General features: G+C 44.1%; 1 protein-coding gene across 2 annotated transcripts in view; it reads right to left on the bottom strand.

The window, feature by feature from the left end:
* Nucleotides 1–24322, bottom strand: part of aplp2 (amyloid beta (A4) precursor-like protein 2) — a 105278-nt gene that overhangs the window by 20690 nt on the left and 60266 nt on the right. Inside the window, exons 4-11 of one of the 2 annotated variants that reach the window (XM_028572590.1) lie at nt 21343–21455; nt 16528–16748; nt 11896–12095; nt 11175–11342; nt 8162–8295; nt 6077–6151; nt 4149–4307; nt 2437–2565 (exon numbers count right to left, since the gene is read on the bottom strand). In XM_028572590.1, the coding sequence (XP_028428391.1) occupies nt 2437–2565; nt 4149–4307; nt 6077–6151; nt 8162–8295; nt 11175–11342; nt 11896–12095; nt 16528–16748; nt 21343–21455 (1199 nt within the window). The remainder of the gene's footprint in view (nt 1–2436; nt 2566–4148; nt 4308–6076; nt 6152–8161; nt 8296–11174; nt 11343–11895; nt 12096–16527; nt 16749–21342; nt 21456–24322) is intronic. The other variant, XM_028572597.1, reaches the window with a different exon arrangement.

The raw sequence follows: 24322 nt of genomic DNA on the forward strand, positions 1-24322 counted from the left end.
GATAACTGTAAATGGTGTCGAAGGCCGTTGACACAAACAGGCGAGTACATCTTACGGAAGAGCTGGAAGCCAAATCCCTGTGCACTGGCTCAGAGTCCAGCATTACACAAGACCTGCACAGTATTAATCTGAGGCTGAGGCTTAAGTGAATGAAACACCAGCCCTCCCTCCCTCCGTCAGACCAGCCTACTCACTCCTCCTGGGCATCAACTCAGAGAAACACACACTCTTTCTACCTCCTACTCACTTAGAAACAGGGCAGAGAGGAGCAGGGCTGAGACACCATTATCCCTCCCTGTCTGAGAGGGAGCAGGAGGAGGGTGAGATCTCCGAGTGGCTCTGCGTGAGGTTTCAGATTAACTGACACAGCCTGTGATGCAGTACTTTGAAACAGACTCAGGCGACGATTAACACCGCTACATTTTGGTTTAAAAAGGAATATCCCCCTTCATTCGCCCTGCTCTGGCATTTCTGAGCCCCTAAAACAGAGACCTTTGGCAACACCGATACTGACGCCAACGTTTTGCACGCCTGATTGGGTCATGACGTTTATGGGACTAAGCTACTAATAACGTTACCATGGCGACCACCAGCAGCAGGCGGAGTCTGCACGCTGCCTCCTGTTTATGTCCAGTACACCAGAATGTTGATGAGATATGAGGTTTGGGCGTGCTAGTTTAAACGGAGATTAGATCTTCTACTGGAGCTACAAACACGGTTGTGTGCACGGAGATGGCTTTTGGCTCAAAACTCCGCTTGAAAACCAAAATGTAGCAGTGTAGTCTCAGGAAGGATGCAAAGCCTCAAACTACTGGCAGGTATCGATTAACTAAATTGAACTATACAGACCTAAAGGACTACGCAGTTGATGATCAGTTAGTTGGATAAAGCTAAGATCGTTAATTCAAACCAAAATGCCCAACATTTGCTGCAGCTCCAGCTTCTGAAATGTATAGATTTGATGTTTTTTCTCAGTTTGTAAATGGTATATTTCAGAGTTTGTCCCTGGTTGATTTGACAACCATTGTGGAATGGTCTAATCAGTGAAATCAAACAGAGCCATAATAAAATACGGTTAAAAAATACAGATTCAAGAAAACAATCCTTGACCATTACAGAAAGGTGACCTGAATATATTACTGAGAATGTACACACAGTATAGTTGTATGTTGTTGTATTATTGTAAGTTATTGTACGACCTACAATTTTAGTATGCTGTATGTGCACAGTTATTTCTTATTTTTTTTTCCTGTAATAATATGATATGGTAAAGTAGGGGCTGTACTTATTAATAATAACTAATTATGCTTCTGGGTCAGTGTAACGCTTATCAGTTTCTAAGCACAAACGCATATTTGGAAAAACAGAAAAATGGGTTCAAATATCCAATTTTTCATTTGTGTGTGTGTGTGTGTGGGGGGGGGGGGCATAGCTAGGCGGAATGAGGGAGAGAATACCATTGCAGTATTGAATAATTGGAGCCCAGACGCAATTTTTAAATTTTCTAAATTTCTGATCCTCAAAAAAAAAATTGTAATTTGTCAAGGCACAAAAAAATAAAGAATTGGATATTGGAACCCATTTTTCTGTTTTTCCAAATGTGTGGATTGTGGGTGCCCGGGTAGTTCATTTGGTAGAGCGGGTTCCCATATGTAGAGGTTTATTCCTCGACGCAGTAACCTGACTCCGCCAGATGGATTGCTTCGCATTTGCTCGGCATATCCATCTGGGAACTTTCCGTTGGAGAACTTTTGGGAAGGTGCAAAAATACTGGTTAGCTGATTGGATGAACCATCTGTCTATCACCTATGTTGGTGATAGACGGGCCAAATCAACCAATCAGATCCACAAACGTATGAAAATACAACCACAAGCCCGCCCCTGCTGCTGCAGGCAAAGCATAGCTCGTTAGCTCAGCAAGCAAGCAACATGTCGTTAAGGATATTTGCCGTTTGTGTAACGAGAATTTAGGAATAAAAGGCACCATTTCAGGTTCCCGGACCGCTGTCTGAAAATACTGGTTAGCTGATTGGATAAACCATCCGTCTATCACCACCTAACCCGCCTCAAAACCAACGCTGATTGGCCCGGTCGTTTGGCGAGCGGCTCAAAAGTTTCTCTATCTCAAGATGCCAGACTGATCTGCGAGTGGAAAACTGGAGCTCACGAGATCAGGACGATCTCACGAGGCTATCGACGCAGAGGACCAGGGTTCAAATCTGACCTGTGGCGATTTCGTGCATGTCTCTCCCCTTTCATGTCCAAGCTGTCCTAACGATAAAAAATGCCCGAAAGAGTAGTAGTATGTTTATTGTTCGAGTTAAATAAAAAAAAAAAAAAAAAAAAACTAAACAAGCATTATGAAGACATCACCTTAGGGCCTGGTCATTTTTCACTAAAGTCAAATCATGTGATCATCAGGACCGAAACACTGACCTGGGACTTCATCTGAGCAGCCTTCTCAGGATCCACAGCCAGGACGTGCTGGTAGTGGCGGATGGTGTGCTGGCGGTCCTTGTTCTCGGCGCGGACGTACCGTCTCAGGGCTTGCAGGATGCGGTGGGGCTAAAGGGGTGAGGGGGGAGAAGAGTGGTGGTTTGTAACGTTGGGTGGTTGAAACACAGCCTCATTAACATGCCTGTGTAATACTGATTCTTAAATGCGTCCGCATGATGCTATTTGGCCTGTAACATAGTTACATACAAAGTAATTGTCTAATCGCAATTTTTCTTTTTTTTACATAATCAACGTTTCTTTGTTTAACCGCAGTACGTAATTGCTAACATTAGCTCAGGTCCTAATGGGTATGACTGTTGATGGTAATTATCAGTTTTATGTTCATTTAAGAAGAAAAAGAAAAATACTGTGTTTTATGATAATAAAGAGGTGTGGTTTACTTCATAGGCTATGTATTTCTTTTACTACATTATCTGGGTCACGTGACTCAGATATTACCAAAAGCTGTATCCTGTGATTCACACAACACTTTAATTTGTTTGCAAAAGTAATACATAAATACATATCTTTTCATTTGACTGAAAGAGACTATTATATTGTTAACCGCAATTATTTCTGAGACCATTATCATTATGTTTTTATTATATTATTATTATCATCCTGTCTTGTGTTGATATAGTAAGTGACAGGACAGCAAAATATTGTCTCTGAAGTTATATACATCAATCAATCAATCAATCAATCAATCAATCAATCAATCAATCAATAGTTCAGTTCTAATTTTAGAGTTGGCAACCAAATAGATGTGATTTTCATTCCAAAGATCCATATTTCAGGTTGATTTGGTTTTAGCTAATAAAACATTAAATAATAAAACAATATGACCCACAGACCCACTCAGTAGTGAGCCTATCATCAGACATGAGCACACTTTGTGCTACTAAAGATGAAAAATAACATGAAAATGATTCTCTTTTCCCCCCTGCCTTCATATATCAGAGCAGAAGGATGACACATGTCAAATGTGAGGTGCTAAAGAAACACTTCATATGACAGACCATAAACTCTACCGCAGCTCCTACTGAAATAGCATCACAAACCACAGATGATGCAATTTTTAAGGGGTGCAACCGGCGTAGGATTAGAAATCCCTGCTCTCAGGTCAGGTTATTACATTTGAAATGAGTATGAAATAGAAATATTTCAGTCCTTCCGTTTTGGGAGACAAGCCCAGCACTGGTGCTCAGAGAGGCCAGCAGCACCTCGCAACACAGTGTGCTGGCAAAAGGTTCAAAAGATTATTAGATAAGAGGAATAAAAAAACAAAAACAAGGCAGGGATTATAGTAGTGGGTTCAAATGTGATTGACTTTGCGCTCATGGATTTTGGGATGTGTGTTTTTGTGGTTGCAGTAATCCATTCTGCTCATGATGCAAGTTGGCAGTGAGTCTTTTGACAGGAGATGACATTAGCCACAGGCCATAAGTAGTGGAAGGGTGAGTGTGTGCGTGTGAGAGTAGGTTCTGACAGAAATGTATGAGTATGTGTGTGTGTGTGTGTGTGTGTGAGAGAGTTTGTTCTGACAGAAATGTATGAGCACATTGACTGACGGGAGGAAAAAGCAACAGACAGATGAAGCGTGGTGAGGGGAGGATAAAAGATGCTCCCAGAGGCCAGTGTGCAGTGTTTACCCTGGGGGGGTCAGCCTGCAGGGCAGCCAGGTAGTTCTCCAGGGCCAGACGGCGCCGGTCATTCAGCATGGCTTCCACCCGGGCCAGGTGAGTCTCCACCAGCTGCTGCTTCTCGCTGGCTGCCTCCTCCTCCAGGGACTCCACCATGGCTTGGAAGTGCTACAGACAAAATCACAAACGGACATAAATATGTATACGCACCTTAACCAGTGCGGCACAACAGAGCTCTTTCGACATCTACTTAAAAGGAAGAAGAAAAATACAGCTCTCGGTTTCACTAATGTCGCCACTCAGGCTTGTCAGGGGAGTTAGGGACTCATTTAGAAGTCTCCCCATTCAGCAGCGCCCTAATTTAGCGTCAGAGTGATAAAGATAGAGCAGCCAGGGGGGAAAAAGGATCTTTATTGGCACAGGGAGCGAGGGAGCCAGGGCCCGTAAGCCGTCATATCTCACCCAAACAAAGAGACAAAAGGGGGGACTCCCAGGGGGAAGGATCAATAGGCCTCATTCACCAATATCTAACAAGTTTTTTTTAGACTTTTCTAAAGAAAGTTTCTAAGAAAAGTCTAAGTCTGATTCATGACGTGTTCTTAAACAGCAGAATCGTTCACAGGTACGTTCTTAGAATGACGAATCCCAACGTCTTCGTAATAATTAACTTATAATATAGCATAAGTAAACGTTAATTCCCATAAAAGGGCATGAGATGGCAGGGCCGTGTGCACACTTAGAGAAATGTCAAAAAAAGACGTGGGCAAGATGGTGGAGGCCTCGACTCCAAAAGAAAGAAAAACTTTGGTAATTCTGAAGTGGAGGTACTGCTGCAAGAAGATAGCAAAAAAAACGAGACATCATATTTAGTGGCGTCAGCAGTGCATATTAAGCAGCAAATAAAACTGATGCATGGAATGCAATTACCAAAGACCGTTAACAGTCTATGGTATTTACTCATGCAGTGAATGCTGGTATCTGGAGAGGGGCGCAGAACTGATGAAGTACCTAGGCCTAGCACAATTCATACAAAATGCAATTCAAAGTGCTTTACAAATGAGCAGAAGTGTAAGTGTAGTGTGTATTTATTAAAACAAAGAAACATAATTATGTGTAAAATAATGAAAATAATTGCTAACACTTTACTTGAAGGTATCGACATATTCGTGACATGACACTGTCATAACCATGTGTCCTAAACCTTATAAACAAGTCATAAACGTTTATGAGTTCTGTCGTTAAGTGGCATTCGTTTTTTTGTCATAACAAGTTGACATTGTTTTGGGTTGTCTTGATTATGACAACTTGACATTAATCAAAGTGACATTACCTGAAGTTGTCTTGGTCATGACAAGTTGACATTACATTTGTTTGGGATGTCTTTGTAATGACGACTTGACATTAACCAGGATGACATTAGCAGAGGATGTCTTTGTCATGACAACATGACATAATGTCATCCTGTTTAATGTCAAGTTGTCTTAATAAGGACACTTCAAAGAAATTTAATGTCAAGTTGTCATGCCAAATACAACTTCTGGTAATGTCATCCTGGTTAATGTCAACTTGTGACATGACACGTTCATGACAGTGTCATGTCATAGTTATGACAGTGTCATGTCACAATTATGTCGGTACCTTCAAGTAAAGTGTTACCAAATAATTAGTTACAAAATTATAAAGAAATATAACATTTTTAAATTAGAACAGATGAAAACGGTACTACGAAAACTACTTGTTTTGCGCTGAAACGTCAGCTCTCAATTCTGCGCAAGATTGCTCTTGAGTGTGCGTAGATTCTGTTCTTACCTAAGAACAAATCCAAAATAAGAAAACATCGGTGAATGCCAGAATCTTCGTGAAAACTGCGTAAGTTGGGGTTTAAGAACACATTTGTTCTTAAGAACGATTGGTGAATGAGGCCCAGTGTGTCTTACCTGGATCAATGTCTGCCTCTCGGCCTTGGGCAGGTTCTTCGCCTGGCGATCAGCCTCTTCCCACTCTTTTCTTACCTGGAACACGAGAGACGGAAATTGAAGCGATGTGCAAGGTGGTCCTACTGCACCTGTCGACTCAAAGTGAGTCAAACAGGCATTTGGAGGCAAAAGAAAGCCTTTCATTGCACAAAGGTAAGTGACCCTTAAAGTATGACTTTGCTCCTTGCCTTGACCTGAACACACAGGGTGAAAAGAGGAGCTGCAGCAATGTGCAGTACAACAAAAATATGGTGTTTTTTGAAAATGAAACCATGTAAATGTAGTCTGGTACAACCTCAAAATACAATTATGAACCTGAAATGAGCATAATATGGGCACTTTAAACTACAAAAACGGTATACGTGTTCTTATTTTAGTACTTTTAAAAAGTCAGATTTTCTTTCTGCTTCTTCAAATGTTTCAACATTCTTTCAATGTTATTGCAAAATAGGTCACAGTCACAGAGAAGGACTGATGCGAAACGAATCCTCACTCAGGGCTGTTTCTAGGATTTACGGATATTGTAGACTTAGCCCGGACCTCAGTGGGGGGTGGGGGTCCAGGGGGGAGGGGGGTCCAGGGGGGATCGTCCCCCGGATTTTCTTTTTAAACAAGCTCTATATTGATGCTTTTTTTTTACGCACTCTGGCACCTTATTTACTGTACATTCAAAGCCTTCATTCCTTAAAGAAATCTCAAAAGATTGAGTTGTTGTTCCCACCTGGATCTCTTTCATTTCTCCTCTACTCTTCCTGCTGTGACTTAGTTCCCCTCAGCGTGTGTTGCGAGGTAGTTTATGGCGTTTTTCCATTACATGGTACCTACTCGACTCTAACGGCCTAACAACACCACTGTCCTCATAATATAGTCAATGAAGCCATCTGCCTGTTTTATCTATGATTCCTTCTTAATGAGAAAAATCAATGAAGAACAATAGCTTTCACCTCATGGGTGTCCTCTAAAGTAGAGGGTGGATCGTGGCGCATTTTTCTCTCCGAGCCCGGCCCGCGTCCGACAGAGCAGTAACCGAGCCCGGCCCGAGCGCGACAGGCATTAAGATATTTATGTCCGAGCCCGACCCGAGCCCAACACAGTTAAAATCTCATTTTTTTCTCTTACTAATGACACATAGTACGTTTGTTTGTGTGGAAAGCCCGCTTCTATTAAGCAACTGTAGGAAGGCATTCCCAAATGTCAACAGATGAGCGCGTTAGCGTACATGGGGCAACACGCGCACGTTAACACAGTCGCGCACCTACATAATAAGCTTCTTTTTTTTTTTTAATAAGATTAGATTTTGGGGCTTTTCCCTTTATTATAGTGATAGTGGATAGACATGAAAGGGGGAGAGAGATAGTGGATGACACTCAGCAAAGGGCAGCAGGTCGGATTGGAACCCCGGGCCGCTGCAAAGGACTCTTACTGGGTGAGATAGAGGCTGCCCCATAATAAGCTTTTTTAAATAAAAAATGTTCAATGCCTTATCGCTCTGATGTGACCGAGCCCGACCCGAACCCGAACATCATTTTTATAAATATCTGTCCGAAACCCGGCCTGGCCCGTCTGGACGGGCTCAGTAAGGGTATCCATCCTCTACTCTAAAAGGAGTACAAGTTCTATTCATTTTGTGAATGTAATGTTTATCACGATGCATAATTCTGTGATAATAGTACCGCTTTAGTTTTGTAGTTTTTGGTTAAAAAAAGGCAGTCATTTGGGAAGTACTGCAGGTTTTGGTAGGATGTTCCAAAACAGATTCTGAACATTCTGCAGCTGGGAAAATACTCTTTGATTAACTGGTACTGGTCAATATCACAGATGTTGTACGTAAAAGTTTGAAATCACCTTATTATATATTATATAGTTATATTGACGTTTTTCTTCTTTCCCTCAATAACAGCCATTTTCCTCTCAAAGTAATCCTCTCACACATCTGATTCCAAACTTTTGACCCGTTGTGTGTAGCAAAATATTAAGCAATACAAATACGTACTTATCGGCTCTTTAATTAGGGGAGTGGTGTCCGGACTGGACCTGGTAACTCACCCTCTCCATGCGGTTGCGGTGCCTGATCTCCAGCTGCTCCTTGGCCCTCTGGAAGCGACTGTGCTCCTTGTCGTCGGCCGGGGTCTCAAAGTAGATGTCCACGTCATCGGTGGGCTGGGGGGTCGGGGTGACGGCTGCAAATTCAGAAACTGATGGTGAGTGGACAGGGCTGACAACCAGGCAGAGAGACAGAGAGACACACAGACAGATAGACAGGCTGACAACCAGGCAGAGAGATACACAGACACAGAGACAGACAGACAGGCTGGTTCAGGCAGAGAGACACACAGAGACAGAGACACACAGACAGGCTGATTCAGGTAGAGAGATACACAGACAGAGAGACAGACCGACAGACAGACAGTCAACCAGAGAGACACATAGCTTTGTCTCATATTAATTTGATTATTACCACTGGTATATTGTTATTATTGTGACTTTGGTTTTGATATGATTATTTATATTGTTGAATTTGTATTTGTATTCATTAATTAGTTACATTAATGCCGATAAAGCTAATTGAATTGAATCAGACAGGCTGATCCAGGCAGAGAGCCACACAGACATAGGTACGCAGAGAGAGAGAAAGACAGACAGACAGACAGACAGACAGACAGACAGACAGGCTGATCCAGGCAGAGAGACACACAGACATAGGTAGGCAGAGAGAGAATGACAGACAGACAGGCTGATCCAGGCAGAGAGACACACAGACATAGGTAGGCAGAGAGAGAATGACAGACAGACAGGCTGATCCAGGCAGAGAGACACACAGACATAGGTAGGCAGAGAGAGAATGACAGACAGACAGGCTGATCCAGGCAGACACAGGTAGGCAGAGAGAGAAAGACAGACAGAAGATTGGGCACAGAGATAGAGATAGAGATAGAGAGAGAGAGAGAGAGAGAGTTCAAAGTGGAATGCAGATTGAAGTTGGGCAAAAATCCTCAGAGAAGCACTCCTCTCACTGGCGTTATTCCACTCTCAGTAACTCTGATAAATTTAAAAGAATCTGACAGTCCTTCCTTTTAAGTTCCTTTCATCTTCCCATTGGCTTTCTGCTGACAGGTCGCCTCTCCCACACTAATGGAAATATCTCTGTTTGACGGCCGGGTCATCTGGGGAGAGGCCAGAGGGCTCTGTTCTGGGTTCCTCTCTATCTAGTCACGCAGGACTCACTCCCCGCACCGCCGCAACTCGCAAGAACAATAATGCTCCGGGCTCGCAAACAGGAAGAGACCTCATCGTTTCACCTCAGCGTCAAAAACAGGAGGCACGGGTCAACGGATGACGCACAGTTTCACTACTTTGAACTTTACGGCTTCAGCTCCTAATAATGTTTTATTTCTGATGAGGGGTGAGTCGTTGGTGCAACAAAAAAAAAGGTGCTTGCTGACATATGCTGGTGGGATTCTGGCAAAAAAGTAGTGGCAGTGCTCTAGTAGCAGACAGACAGAGGCAGAGAGAGAGACAGACAGACAGACAGACAGACAGAGAGAGAGAGAGACAGACAGACAGAAACATGACAGGAGTGAACACTGACATGCACACAGAGGAGAAAGAAAAGTGTGTTTGAAGTTGCATGCATGTGAATGACCATTAATTAAAATGAAAACTTTACTTCTGTATCCCAATTGAAAATGTACTTGTTTTAAATTCTTAGATTTAGTGGAACTCAATTACGATGTCTGAGTTTTGGAACCGATACTAAAGTTCTACGAAACCCTTTACTTCATTTAAGACACAAAGCCACATTTCTCCAATTTATGCAACATTGTCCGAACACGGCAGCTGTACGAAACACTGGCTAAAGAAAATACAGTCTAAAAAATCTGATAATAAGTAGAGAGGACTATGAATCAGAGTAAGCTTTTTTTTTTTTTTTAAATGGGAATATTTCTAAGTAATGTATTTATTCAAATAAAACTTAATATAAGATTCATTTCTATCTGTCCGATCTAGTTAAATTTGAACATTTCAACAGTTCCAGTTTAGTAGAGAAAGAAGTGAAACTAATGGACCAGCGTGTCCCAGAAATGAAAACATTAAGATCTATTAGTGAAGAACTGGACGCTACATCACATTTTTATGCAGTGATACAGTGATCAAACTAGTATTGGAATAATATACTGACGGAAAAAAAATCAGCAATACTTTAGATAAATTGTTCAAGTTATTAAGCAAAATCTGCTTCAAGCTTCTTAAATGTGAAGATTTGGTGCTTTGTTTTAAAGGGGCGCTATGCAGTTTTGGCAATTTCTTCGCTGTTTTCTCACTTTTTTGCTCGCATGTTTCTTTATAGAGCTCCCTCTACAGCTTCGGAAAAGATATTTGGCACCTTCTATGTTTACTTGTGGCTCGGTCAGTCTGCCGTTTCCTCTTTCTCTGTTCCTCTGACAATGCTTTCCTAACTTTCTGCTTCCTTTTTTTTGCCGGCTCAGCCGTGACGATAGTGTGAAAAACACCATTGCTACCTTGTTTTTATAGCTAGCTGGTTCCTGTATGTGTGCAGTGCCGTGAAGCAATTCGTTACAACCCGAAAAAAAATCATATAACCATTCCAATGACTCCGAAGCTCAGTTAAGGTAAATTAAGGTAAAAAAAAAAAAAAAAAGTCTGCATAGTTCCCCTTTAAATCATTGTAAATTACATATCTTTGGATTATCAAATGCTAACCTGGCAAAACGAGCAACAACAAGCGGCCTCTTCAGGACTGACACTTCATTTTACAGTTATTGACAGATAATAATCATAAGTTGCAGCAATTGATGTATCAGTGGAAAAATAAAGAAAGGAAGATGACGTTGGGTGAATTGAGTGTTGATGTGGAGGAGGCATGCTAATAACAGCTGTGTGCTTTGATGAGTGAAAGCTGAAGACTAGCCCCATATTATCCTAGTGTTTTTCAGCCCGAGAGTCTGCATCAGAGACAAAAACAGAGAGACAGAGAGAGAGAGAGAGAGAGAGAGAGAGAGAGAGAGAGAGAGAGAGGCCTCCGTCTGGTGAGACTTACTCAGGCGCTTGCACACGGCCATGCAGTACTCCTCCGAGTCGAAATTGTTGCGGTTGCCGGCACAGCCCCCGTATACGAAGCGCACGCACCTCCTCTGGCTCATGTCGAAGTGCCAGCGGGGCATGGAGGCGCGGCAGGGGCCGGTCTCAGCCTCCAGGGTGCACACCGCTGCCAGGGGACAGCGCGTTAGATCATCAGGCCGCCGGGGGGGCAGCACGTCATCCCACTCTCAAATACAAACTAACACTCCTTACCTCCGCTTTGTCCAAAAATATGATTACACAACACAATGAAAAAAAAAAACTGGAGCAACTCCTGTTTGTACATGAGCAGGATTTAGCAACAGTTTAGCTACAAACAAAGGCAGCATGATCCATCCTTACGTACTCTGATAAAGCAGAACATTACATACAAGAAAAGGGTGATGCTGATGCACACGCTTGTCTAATCACAGTCTGGCTGAGATTTAAGCATCAACTGTCGATAGTTTAAAAGCTAAAAGTGGGTTGTTATGTATCTGTTGTTTGTTGTATATGAAAATACAATAAAAAGACTGATTAAAAAAAAAAAGTAAAAAAAAAGTTGATTATATTTTAAGTGGTAGTGCCAATAAGAGAGAGAGAGAGAGAGAGAGAGAGAGAGAGAGAGAGAGAGAGAGAGAGAGAAAGAGAGGGAGAGAGAATGTAGGACAAGTACATCAGAATTTAAACTCATTACCAACCTTTCACTTCCTGCAGAGTCTTGTCCTCGTCCTGGCTCTCGGACATTTTGCTGATCTCTTTCTTCTCGTCCTCGTCCTCCTTATCCGCCTCCTCGTCCTCGTAGACGTAGTGGTACTCCTCCTCGTCTTCCTCATCCTCGTCTTCCTCCCCCTGCGCCGGCTCCTCCTTTTGCGTGGGCTGCTCGTCGGCCGGTGTCTCACTGGGGGAGGTGGGTGAAGAGGTGATTGAGTGAAGGGGTGGAAAGCCAGGAAGAGGAGCGATTCATCAAACGAGGCAGAGCGGCTGCCACAGGTCAATGTCAGGACACTTTCATTCATCCAGATGGCCAGCGGCGCCCGCCCTTCGCAACAGAGCGGACGTTACCGAGCAATATTTCACAGACCTGCCAGGGTGTTCCCTGGCATCAGAAGGGTTAGGTGCAGCCCCCCGGAGCCGTTTGGGCAGCAATTAATTCAATAATTAAATGTAACTAAAAGACTTTTCTCAGATCTAATGATTGTAGTTTGACTTCTTCAGCGAGTTTTGTATTTAAGCTTTTTGAGTGTTATTTATTTATTTATTAAATATCTGCTCTAGCTTTTTAGCTTAATGTTTTAGACACAGATATGGTGATAATAAACCAAAATGATGTGAAAAAGAGACGCAAGACTACCACAAAGGGACACAAACAGACTGCAAAGAGACGCCGAATGACCACAGAGACCCAAAAACAACCCCAAAGAAAAGAAAAATGACAAAAAAAAGAGACTCAACACAACAACAAAGAGACAAACCCCCACAAAGAGTATGTGTGGGACATGTCATGTTGATAGACTCATATAGATAGAGGCAATAATAAAATAATATATCCATCCATCCATCCATCTTCGTCCGCTTATCCGGTGTCGGGTCGCGGGGGGAGCAGCTCCAGCAGGGGACCCCAAACTTCCCTTTCCCGAGCAACATTAACCAGCTCCGACTGGGGATCCCGGCGTTCCCAGGCCAGGTTGGAGATATAATCCCTCCACCTAGTCCTGGGTCTTCCCGAGGCCTCCTCCCAGCTGGACGTGCCTGGAACACCCTCCCTAGGGAGGCGCCCAGGGGCATCCTTACCAGATGCCCGAACCACCTCAACTGGCTCCTTTCGACGCAAAGGCAGCGGCTCTCTCCGAGCTCCTCACGGATGAGTGAGCTTCTCACCCCTATCTCTAAGGGAGACGCCAGCCACCCTCCTGAGGAAACCCATTTCAGCCGCTTGTACCCTGGATCTCGTTCTTTCGGTCATGACCCAGCCTTCATGACCATAGGTGAGGGTAGGAACGAAAACTGACCGGTAGATCGAGAGCTTTGCCTTCTGGCTAAGCTCTCTTTTCGTCAACGGTGCGATAGATTGAATGCAATACCGCACCCGCTGCGCCCGATTCTCCGACCAATCTCCCGCTCCATTGTCCCTCACTCGCGAACACAACCCCAAGATACTTGAACTCCTTCACTTGGGGTAAGGACTCATTCCCTACCTGGAGAAGGCATTCCATCGGTTTCCTGCTGAGAACCATGGCCTCAGATTTAGAGGTGCTGATCCTCATCCCAACCGCTTCACACTCGGTTGCGAACCGATCCAGTGAGTGCTGAAGGTCGCAGGCCGATGATGCCATCAGGACCACATCATCTGCAAAGAGCAGCGATGAGATCCCCAGCCCACCAAACTGCAACCCCTCCCCACCCCGACTACGCCTCGATATCCTGTCCATAAATACTACAAACAGGATTGGTGACAAAGCGCAGCCCTGGCGGAGGCCAACCCTCACCTGAAAAGAGTCCGACTTACTACCGAGAACCCGGACACAGCTCTCGCTTTGGTTGTACAGAGATTGGATGGCCCTGAGAAGAGACCCCCTCACCCCATACTCCCGCAGCACCTCCCACAGTATCTCCCGGGGGACCCGGTCATACGCCTTCTCCAAATCCACAAAACACATGTAGACCGGTTGGGCATACTCCCAGGCTCCCTCCAGGATCCTTGCGAGAGTGAAGAGCTGGTCCGTTGTTCCACGACCAGGACGGAATCCGCATTGTTCCTCCTCAACCCGAGGTTCGACTATTGGCCGAACCCTCCTTTCCAGCACCTTGGAGTAGACTTTACCAGGGAGGCTGAGAAGTGTGATACCCCTATAATTGGCACACACCCTCTGGTCCCCCTTTTTAAATCAATCCCCGGGGCTTTGCCACTGTGTAGTTGTTTGACTACATCAGTGACTTCCGCCTGGGAAATCGACGACAATCCCCCATTATCCTCCAGCTCTGCCTCTAACATAGAGGGCGTATTAGTCGGATTCAGGAGTTCTGCAAAGTGCTCCTTCCACCGCCCTATTACCTCCTCAGTTGAGGTCAACAGTGTCCCATCCTTACTGTACACAGCTTGGATGGTTCCCCTTCCCCCTCCTGAGGTGGCGAACAGTTTTCCAGAAGCACTTTGGTGCCGACCGAAAGTCCTTCTCCATGTCTTCTCCAAACTTCTCCCACACCCGCTGCTTTGCCTCTTTCACGGCAGAGGCTGCAGCCCCCCGGGCCCTTCGGTACCCTGCAACTGCCTCCGAGTCCTCCGGGATAACATATCCCGGAAAGACTCCTTCTTCAGTCGGACGGCTTCCCTGACCACCGTTGTCCACCACGGTGTTCGTGTGGGTTACCGCCCCTTGAGGCACCTAAGACCCTAAGACCACAGCTCCTCGCTGCAGCTTCAGCAATGGAAACTTTGAACATTGTCCACTCGGGTTCAATGCCCCAGCCTCCACAGGGATGCACGAAAAGCTCCGCCGGAGGTGTGAGTTGAAAGTCTGTTGGACAGGGGCCTCCTCCAGACGTTCCCAATTTACCCGCACTACACGTTTGGGCTTACCAGGTCTGTCCAGAGTCTTCCCCCACCCTCTGACCCAACTCACCACCAGATGGTGATCGGTTGACAGCTCTGCCCCTCTCTTCACCCGAGTGTCCAAAACATACGGCCTCAGATCAGATGAAACGATTATGAAATCGATCATTGACCTTCGGCCTAGGGTGCTCTGGTACCAGGTACACTTATGAGCATCCCTATGTTCGAACATGGTGTTCGTTATAGACAATCCATGACTAGCACAGAAGTCCAACAACAAACAACCACTCTGGTTTAGATCAGGGAGGCCGTTCCTCCCAATCACGCCTCTCCAGGTGTCTCCATCATTGCCCACGTGTGCGTTGAAGTCCCCCAGCAGAACAATGGAGTCCCCCACTGGAGCCCCATGCAGGACTCCAGTCAAGGTCTCCAAGAAGGCCGAATACTCCGAACTCCTGTTTGGTGCATATGCACAAACAACAGTCAGAGTTTTCCCCCCACAACCCGCAGGCGTGGGGAGGCGACCCTCTCGTCCACGGGGTAAACTCCAACACAGCGGCGCTCAGCCGGGGCTTGTGAGTATCCCCACACCCGCCCGGCGCCTCACACCCTGGGCAACTCCGGAGAAGAAAAGAGTCCAACCCCTATCCAGGAGTATGGTTCCAGAACCAAGACTGTGCGTGAGAGGTAAGCCCCACCAGATCTAACCGGTAGCGCTCCACCTCCCGCACCAGTTCGGCTCCTTCCCCCCAGAGAGGTGACGTTCCACGTCCCCAGAGCCAGCGTCTGCTGCCCGGGTCTGGTCCGTCGAGGCCCCTGACCTTCACTGCCACCCATGTGGCATCGCACCCGACCCCAACGGTTCCTCCCACAGGTGGTGGGCCCATGGGATGGAGAGGGAGTTGCCACGTAGCTTGTTCGGGCTGTGCCCGGCGGGCTCCGTGGCAAACCCGCCACCAGGCGCTTCGCCCGGCGAGCCCACCGTCTGGGCCTGGCTCCAGGCGGGGCCCCGGGCTTCCTCCGGGCAGGGTCAATCCATCTCTGCTTAGCTTTTTCATTGGGGTTTTTGAACCATTGTTTGTCTGGCCCCTCACCTGAGACCACTTTGCCTTGGGAGACCCTACCAGGAGCACAAAGCTCCAGACAACACAGCCCTCAGGTTCACAGACACACACAAACCTCTCCACCACGATAAGGTGATGGTTCACGGAGAATAATATATAACAAAAGGCAATATATACAAAAGAATATAGGGAGGAAAAGTGTAAGATCAGTGTATATGATGGAATAGTGGCATTAGAATGTGCCAGAGACCACCAAATTTGGCCTTTTACAACCAGAACCTGCCCCTGGCGGATTTGTTATTTATTTATTTTTTAAGATTATTTTTTGGGCTTTTCTGCCTTTAATGGACAGGACAGCTAGGTGAGAAAGGGGAGAGAGAGGGGGAAGACATGCAGGAAATCGTCCCAGGTTGGACTCAAACCCTGGACCTCTGCATCAAGGCATAAACCTCTATGTATATGTGCGCCTTGCTCTACCCACTGATGCAACCCGGCCACAGGACCCGCAGATTTCTATAAAAATCCTCCTCCTGAACAATCTGTCCCCCCTTACTTGGGAAATTACCGCTACACCCCTGACAAAATGTACGGGGAAATTGCAAGTTTTACAATTGAAAAACATCCCATTTTCTTATAAATACGCAAACCTAAGTCTTCTACAAACCGAGAGAAAACACTGCATGCAATGATCACGCACCCCGGCGCAGCCTGCTCACCTGTCCTCTACGGCGTCCTCCTCTTCCAGGTCGGTCTCGTCAATCTCCTCGTCCTCCATCTCCTCCTCTTCGTCGTCCTCCTGGGAGGGCAGGGAAGGGGCGGCGGCCTCCCCGCTGCGAGAGGAGGGACAGCACACGTACTCGGTGCCGTGGAACTTGTCGATGCCGCAGGGCAGCAGCATGCCGTAGCTGTGCAGCACCATGGAGCTCTTGGCGCAGGCCTGATAAGGGGAGGGGAGGGAAAGGGGGGGATGGAGAAGTGATGGGATCGGATGAATATGGCCAGAAGGCTCCAGATTAAAGAACATGCTCTGGTGGAATGTAACTAAGTACATTTACTCCAGTACTGTACTTCAGTCCAAATGTTGAGCTACTTGTACTTTACTGAGTCTTTTCTTTTCATGCCACTTTCCACTTCTACTTTGCTACATTTCAGAGAGAAATATTCTACTTTTTACTCCGCTACATTCATCTGTTAGAGCTTTAGTTACTAGTTACTTTACACATTAAGATTTCCGCAGACAAAACACATGTAGTTTGTAAAATACGATATGAATCAAAATAAATATTGGACCCATTTTTCACAAGCCACGTATCTCCCACACTTTCTGACACACAAAAAATGGCATCTTCAGACGAACAAATCATTTACTTAAAGGTACACTGTGTAGAAATTTCTCCCATCTAGCTGTGAAATTGTATTTTGCATTCAAATGAATAGTGCTCTCTTAGCGCCTCGCTTTTTCAAATGCGTGTTGCAACTACGGTAGCCGTTATGTACCAAGAAGCTATGACAACTCCAAATTTTCCAATTTTCGCTTTTTTGGCGACGAGAATTCCTTTTGTCCCGTGGCTCGGCATCAGCATGATCCTCCATTATGAACTAAAGGGCAGTGCAGGCTTTCAAATTTGCCGGGGCGGTGACAAGCCCCTCTCACTGATCTCCTCCGTTTCAGCTGGTTTCAGTCACGTGACGCTGGATCTGAACGAAAACGCTTTTTGGATTAGCTAGACAGGTCGGCTAGTGCTTTATGTCCCGCTCAACGATTCTAGTTTTTCAAAATGGCGGAACGACAAGAATGCCTCCTTGGACTTGCCCGTCCAATGTAAAAAAAAGACATTCTTCGCTTACGAGGATAAGTCAGATCATTGGCAGAGGTCATTTTACACCAGGGGTGTCAAACTCATTTTCCCAGAGAGCCACACTGGAAAAACAGAATCACACCGAGGGCCAGACATGGAGAGTTTATTGATGTGCTTTTGTTACTGCATGTCATTTTTTTTTAAACATTTTTGTTGTATTCGTTCCAACGTTTTTATGGCTTTCTCAGACATTTGTCACCTTTTTGTAAATTTGTTGCTTTTTCCGACATTTTTGTACACTTTTTGTCACATTTTCGTTGACATGAACCCTTACAAAAGTCATCAAAACAGTTCCTTAGCCATCGCAGAATTTAGTAAATCAAGCAAAAACATTTTTTTTAACAACAACCTGTTTCACAGACTGAATATGAAAACTCTCTCTCTGCTTTTGGGGGAATTTCTGATTCTCAGAGTCGGCAAATCTGACAAATTCTGCTTTGAATGTCAGGTAATTGCAGTTTAAAAAACACTTTCCTGTGTTTTTGGTTTGGCGCAAAAATTGATATATGGGCCGGATCTAAATCTGCAAGGGGCCGGATTTGGCCCGCGTGCCTTGAGTTTGACACGTGTGTTTTACACCAATGAGGACATATTTATGAATATTGACATTGATTTTGTATTTAAAGATTATTTTTTGGGTCTTTTCCCTTTATTGGACAGTGACAGAGAATAGACATGGAAGGGGGAGAGAGATGGGGGATGACATGCAGCAAAGGGCAGCAGGTCGGATTCAAACCCGCACCGCTGCAAAGGACTCAGCCTACATGTGGCGCACGCTCTACTGTGTGAGCTAGAGGCTGCCCCATGAAGACATTGATTTTTAGCTAATAAAATACTTAAAACACTACACAGTTAGAGAAAATGTACTTGTTTGAGACTTGCTTCTGTCTCAGCAACAAACTCTAACGAGCTAAGCTAACGGCAACTAATGTTTGCAAACGCTGTAGCAACACTAATTTTCGTAAAGCTAAATATGGCTTTTAGCTGTGTTAATATCTAATGTTAGGGGTCTAGTAGTACAACACAAAGTCAGAGGAAATCCCTGTTTGTAATCCAATGTTACACTAAGACAGCATTTGTTATACTGTACTTTATTTTACCAATCTTGGCAGGTGTATATTAGCCATCTAGCCTCAGAGATGCAACCAGTTTTTATTGTCCGACTTCTAGTGTAGTGTCAGTCCCTTGCATCTATCCACCTACACAATATAGACATACTGATTCAAGAGCTGGTTCTCTTGTCACATACTGACTAAAATGATGAACGACAATGGGCTGCACTTCCAAAAAGTCGTGCAGTCCTTTAACTGCTATTTTTCAACGATGCTGTGCTTCGTGTAGCAGCTAAGAGGTAACTGAGTACAACTGCTGCAGAGAGAGTCCACTGGAACAGCGGAGGATTAACTGCCCTGCTCGACAACGTCTCAGTGGCAGTTGGTGAGGGAGCTCCGATTGTTTTGGAGCCATTTTTCTTGCCCAGATTTTCCCACTGGTACGATTAATTACTGCTTGGCTGTTAACACATTTGCCATTGAATGTAGTTGGTTCGTGCCCCTGGACGCCACACTGTCTAAAGCTGCAGATCATACACAGATCCAGGCGTTGGTAATACTTTTCGGGGAAGAGTACGGTTGAGTCCGAAATCGCATACTAGTATGCGCTACATACAGAAACAGTTGTGTGCATCGTTTCCGACACACTGAGCTGTAATTTACAACGTCACGTCAATTTCCTACCCCAGCTCTAGCAGCATCGCCAGTTAACGCTTAAATTACTGAAAAAGGTCAGCAACAGTTGCAGGTGACAAAATCACAGATTTTAAATTTGTGGAAAACGTAAATTAAAGCTTTAGTGCATAACTTTTTGATATTAATGAGCGTCCGTTACATTCAAGCCTTTGTCAAATGAGTTGCTACAAAGCTAATTAAGACTATTGGCTCCACACAACTCTCTCTGTGTTTCTCAGTATGAATATGTTCAGAAGATTGTGGCGTACGGTGATTTTTGCGCACAGAAACTCAAGTGAAGATAACAACCTCTTCTTCCATTGTGTTTTGTTTCTAATCACGGAAGGCTTGTATCATGTGGATGCGCCGACAGTGTTGTTGTCATTACTTAGAATTCCTCATGGTGGAGACGCAAACGCACTATAGCTTTAAAGCGTTTTTAACGTTACAGAGCTGCTTTGGTTGCTGTCTTTTTGTCTATTATAAACACTAGTCATTAATCCTGCATTGCATTGTGGGATAATTATGCCAGTGTAGTGTCTAGTCGGTGCATACTGTAATATTTCATATGGCATTTCAGACGCAGCCTAGGAGTCAGGAAGCACAGGCTGGAAGAGATAAGAGCAGACAGTTGATGGGCTGAGTGAGCTGCTGCTCGTACTGTCGGGGTCAGGTTGGCCCCAGGGGACCCCAGGGGCCGGCTCTGGAGCTGCCCAGAGGGGATTAGCTGCATTACGGCCACAACACTAATGTGATTAAGAGCTGAAATGCGAGGGCTCCCAGCCAGCCTGTGATCAGAGCGCCTCAGAGACTCACTGAGACAGGTGGGGAGGGAAGAGGAAAGAGCGCAAAGTAATAAAAGAGTGGCAGTATGACGAAACGTTTGTTCAGTTTGATTTCTTAAAGTCGAGATGCGGGGAGATGTTCAAATTATTGACCGCTAGTTTATTCTTTTGTATTAACTTGCTTCCGTTTTGTTGTGATCTATTTAGAATTGAACTGTGCCTGATAAATATACTGGATGGACAGTAGCTGAAGGATGGTACATACATGCATTATTTAGTTAAGGAAACAGTGGAATGGTAACTTGATCAATTGATAGCTCAGCAAATGTTTTGGGATTTTGACGAGGTTTTCAGTTATAGGGTTGTATATTGAGAAACAAAGACGAAGAAACACTTTGATAAGGGTTATTTTTGTAATAAAAAAATGCAATGGTATGGACATTTCAAAAAACGGTGGGACCAGAAAAGCATTTTGCTTCCTCCTACTCCCTTTTGGACACGTATTTATTTATTTATTTACAGTATTTATTTATTTGCTATATTCTTGCTTTTTCTTTTTTCATAGTGAAATACTTTTGTGTCTTGTATTTGGTGGATTTTGTTTATTCTTTTTGTATGTTGTTGGAAATAAACCAATTCATATAAGGGGTGGGAATCACCAGAGGCCTCACGATACGATATCATCCCTATACTTATGTCACGATACAATATTATTGCGATTTTAAACATATTGCAATATTCTGCGATATATTGCAATGTATTACCTTTTTTCCAACTTCAGATTTTTCCCAATTTCAAATGATGTCCCAAAAGGACAATTTTGTCAACATCTATTTTATCTAAAAAGATACATTTCCCTGTTTGCTCATCTCACTTCAATTTTATTGGTGCAAAATGGGGATCGTCTGTGTATTGATACAGTATTGCCACGAAAAATATCGCGATACTATGCTGTATCGATTTTTCCCCCACCCCTAATTCATATATATATATATATATATATATATATATATATATATATATATATATATTCAAAAAATATATTCAAATATTCAAACACTGATGCTTAAGACTTCCCACATGGCTTGTTCTTTCCAATTGCTGTGCTATCTTGGAGATGCAGCCTCCCACTGTAGCCGATGAAGTCATTCCTTCCTTACCTCTTTGGCCACACCGTGCCACTGCTGATGGCTGACGCACATGTCCATACGCTCCTTGTGGAAGAACTTGCACTTCTCTGGAACCAGAAGCACGTCACTCACAAACTCGCCCACTGTAACGGCAAATCACACGGACCAATTTACCTGTTAGTCACACAAAAAGAATGACTCCCCTGCCGGGTCACTGCTCAACAACACTGCCAGGTTTAGAAACAATACATTGGATTCAAGTCGCTTTTGATGCTAGCAAAGGAAAGCCATAATGACCAGGTGGCTCGGTGATGACCCTCCGTCTGTTTCCCTGTTAGTAATATCTTATCTCAGAGGTTGTGTTGAGAAACTTGGACCCTACATCAATAAAAGGACCCAGATTTCCCTGCATAAGTGGAAGAGGCCACTGGAACTTTTGGGAGTGGACCATAATCTGGACTTGAATAAATAGATAATATGATGGACAATTATCACATGTCTGAATTGGAACTAATGACTTGTCTATTCTACTTACTGCTGTCACCATTATTATGGGCTACTGTGCAAGTACGGTGCCCTGTTTTGTTTTGCTAATAATGTCCCATTACCCTTTACTATATGGACCAGTCCTGTTAGCACAACTGTTTGTTTTGGTATCGTTTGTACATGTGTCTTTAAAAAATGTAATAAACTTCATTTCAGGGGGGCCAGAATCTGCCACAGAGTTTCTCATCAGCTTGATGTTGGAAAACGCAAGTTGCTTCTTCTACGACTTTTTAAGGCCGTTGCAGGAAAAATAATTAAGATTAAAGTCGGAAATATAGAAAAGAATATCCGAGTTCGAAAAAGAACTAGGATATTCGCACTGCTTGCTCTTGAGGGAATTACTGTAATTGTTGGGGCTTTGTAAATTATAGAGTGCGATCTAGACCTACTCTATCTGTAAAGTGTCTCGAGATAACTCTTGTTATGATTTGATATTATAAATAAAATTGAATTGAAAATTTAATATTTTAGAGGATTAAAGTGGCAAATTTGGAATTGGAATTAAATACTTCTCTGCAATTTTCACTCTTTGCAAAGTCATCCAGTGGGCCTGATTGGACCCTTTGGCGGGCCGTTTCTGGCCCACGGGCCGTATGTTTGACAGCCCTGGCTTAGAGGGACTAAAAAAGGAATAGCAGATGAGATGAGTGAAACAAAGGGGCGCGATTCAATAATTCATAGCTGTCTGGTCTTTTACATTTCATTACAGCAGTAGAACAGAAAAGCCATTTGACACTTGAACATCTGCCTGTGCACCTGAAGCCCACAGGGATTAACCCCCCCCCCTCTATAGTCACATCTGAAACACCACAATCAAAATGGCAGTTGAGAAAATCAGATTTAACAAAGTGATTCTTTTAAGCTATAGTCCAGACTCATTTGTGATATAATTTGTTTGACGGATTCAATCCGGAGATGTTTTATTCATAGAAGGAGCTGACAGAGAGCAGATCTGCGGATAAATGACATTAAAAGGCATCTTGTGAGTTCCTATGAATAGTTGCAGGTTGGAAAGCATGTGCGTGTAAGCATATGGCGCAGGGGTCATAAGAAAGATATTAAAAAAAGGACAGCGACTGCTGACTGGTTGTGAGCGTGACGAGACGCTCAGGTAGAAACGCTGGCATCAGAAACAGACAGAAGGCCAGGCGCAGACAGGGAGGGATGAATAGAAGGATTCGGTCAAAGTCCAGATTGGGAGTAGTCTCGCTAGCTGTCTGGATTTACCCTGCAGAGATCTGAGGAGCAGTTAACCATAGTCCTCAGAAATCCAACGCAGTTTAGAACGCCAACACAAAGGAAGAGGAATGAAACGGACATCCGGCCGAAAGTGAGGGACATCCGAATGAATTTCTGTCGGCATCCGAACAATCCTGCAAATGAAACATCGTCGATATAGACTTAGAGTGGCGGAGCGATGGGCGGACCGAAAACACACAGATGAGGGTCTAGAGGTTCCACGACGAGCCGTCCTGTAACTGCTCATCTAGTGGTTGGCCGCGACCTCGGCCTGAGGCGGAGCTGCTGGAGCACCAGGCGACGTAGACAAGCAGGCCGAGAGGGGGAAAAAAGCAGTGTTTTGGAAAATGAGAGGGTAGGATAGGAAGAGGAGAGAGCTGGAAATAGCAAAGGTCTCAGCAGCTGCTTCTCATCTCCGCCCAGGAGATACAGTAACAGCCTCTTACACAAGCCCCCCACCCCTCCCCACCCCCCACCCTTGCTTTCCTGCTTCTCTGCTACGTGCCCAGCACAGATGGAAAGGAACTAAATACATTTACTCATGTGCTGCAGAGATTCATTTTTGAATCATTATTCTCATTTTCATGAAAATAAATATCAAAAAATATCAAAAGTTTAACAAAAAAAATGATTATAGTGTGATTTTTACAGGAATTTGCAAGAACTATGTTTGCTTTAGACCTGTAGGATAGGATTTGTAGGCCGGGACATCTCTGCAGCACCACAATACTTTATTGACAATGGTTTGACACATATTTTACAAATATTGCTGCCCCCCCCCTCACCTTTTGTTATAGGAAATTGTCATGTTTTTTTTTCTGATATTTTAATCTTAATCACACAATTCATTCTTCTACTACTTTTAATTCAATACATTTTAGATGGTAATATTGCATTTTTTCTCCATTCATTTGACAGCTTTGGTAGTTATTAAACAGATTAAGATTATAAAATATGACGCATTATTATGGCATGCCTAAACTACCCAACAGTATATTAACAGATGAATAGAGTAGAATAACATAAAATGAGACTCTGAAAGTGCTTTGACTTTTGATGATGTGGATGCTGCTGATAATACTTCTTTACTGTACACACAAGAACACATTTTAATGCATGATTTATGGCCCAAAAATTGGCCAGGGCCGATAATCCGTCTTTATAATAGTGTCATTTTGCGCAACCCTTGTGTTGTCCTCAGCTCAAATTTGACCTTTTTCAAAGT

Source organism: Perca flavescens, chromosome 3 (assembly GCF_004354835.1).
Source record: "Perca flavescens isolate YP-PL-M2 chromosome 3, PFLA_1.0, whole genome shotgun sequence".
Classification (NCBI taxonomy): Eukaryota; Metazoa; Chordata; class Actinopteri; order Perciformes; family Percidae; genus Perca; species Perca flavescens.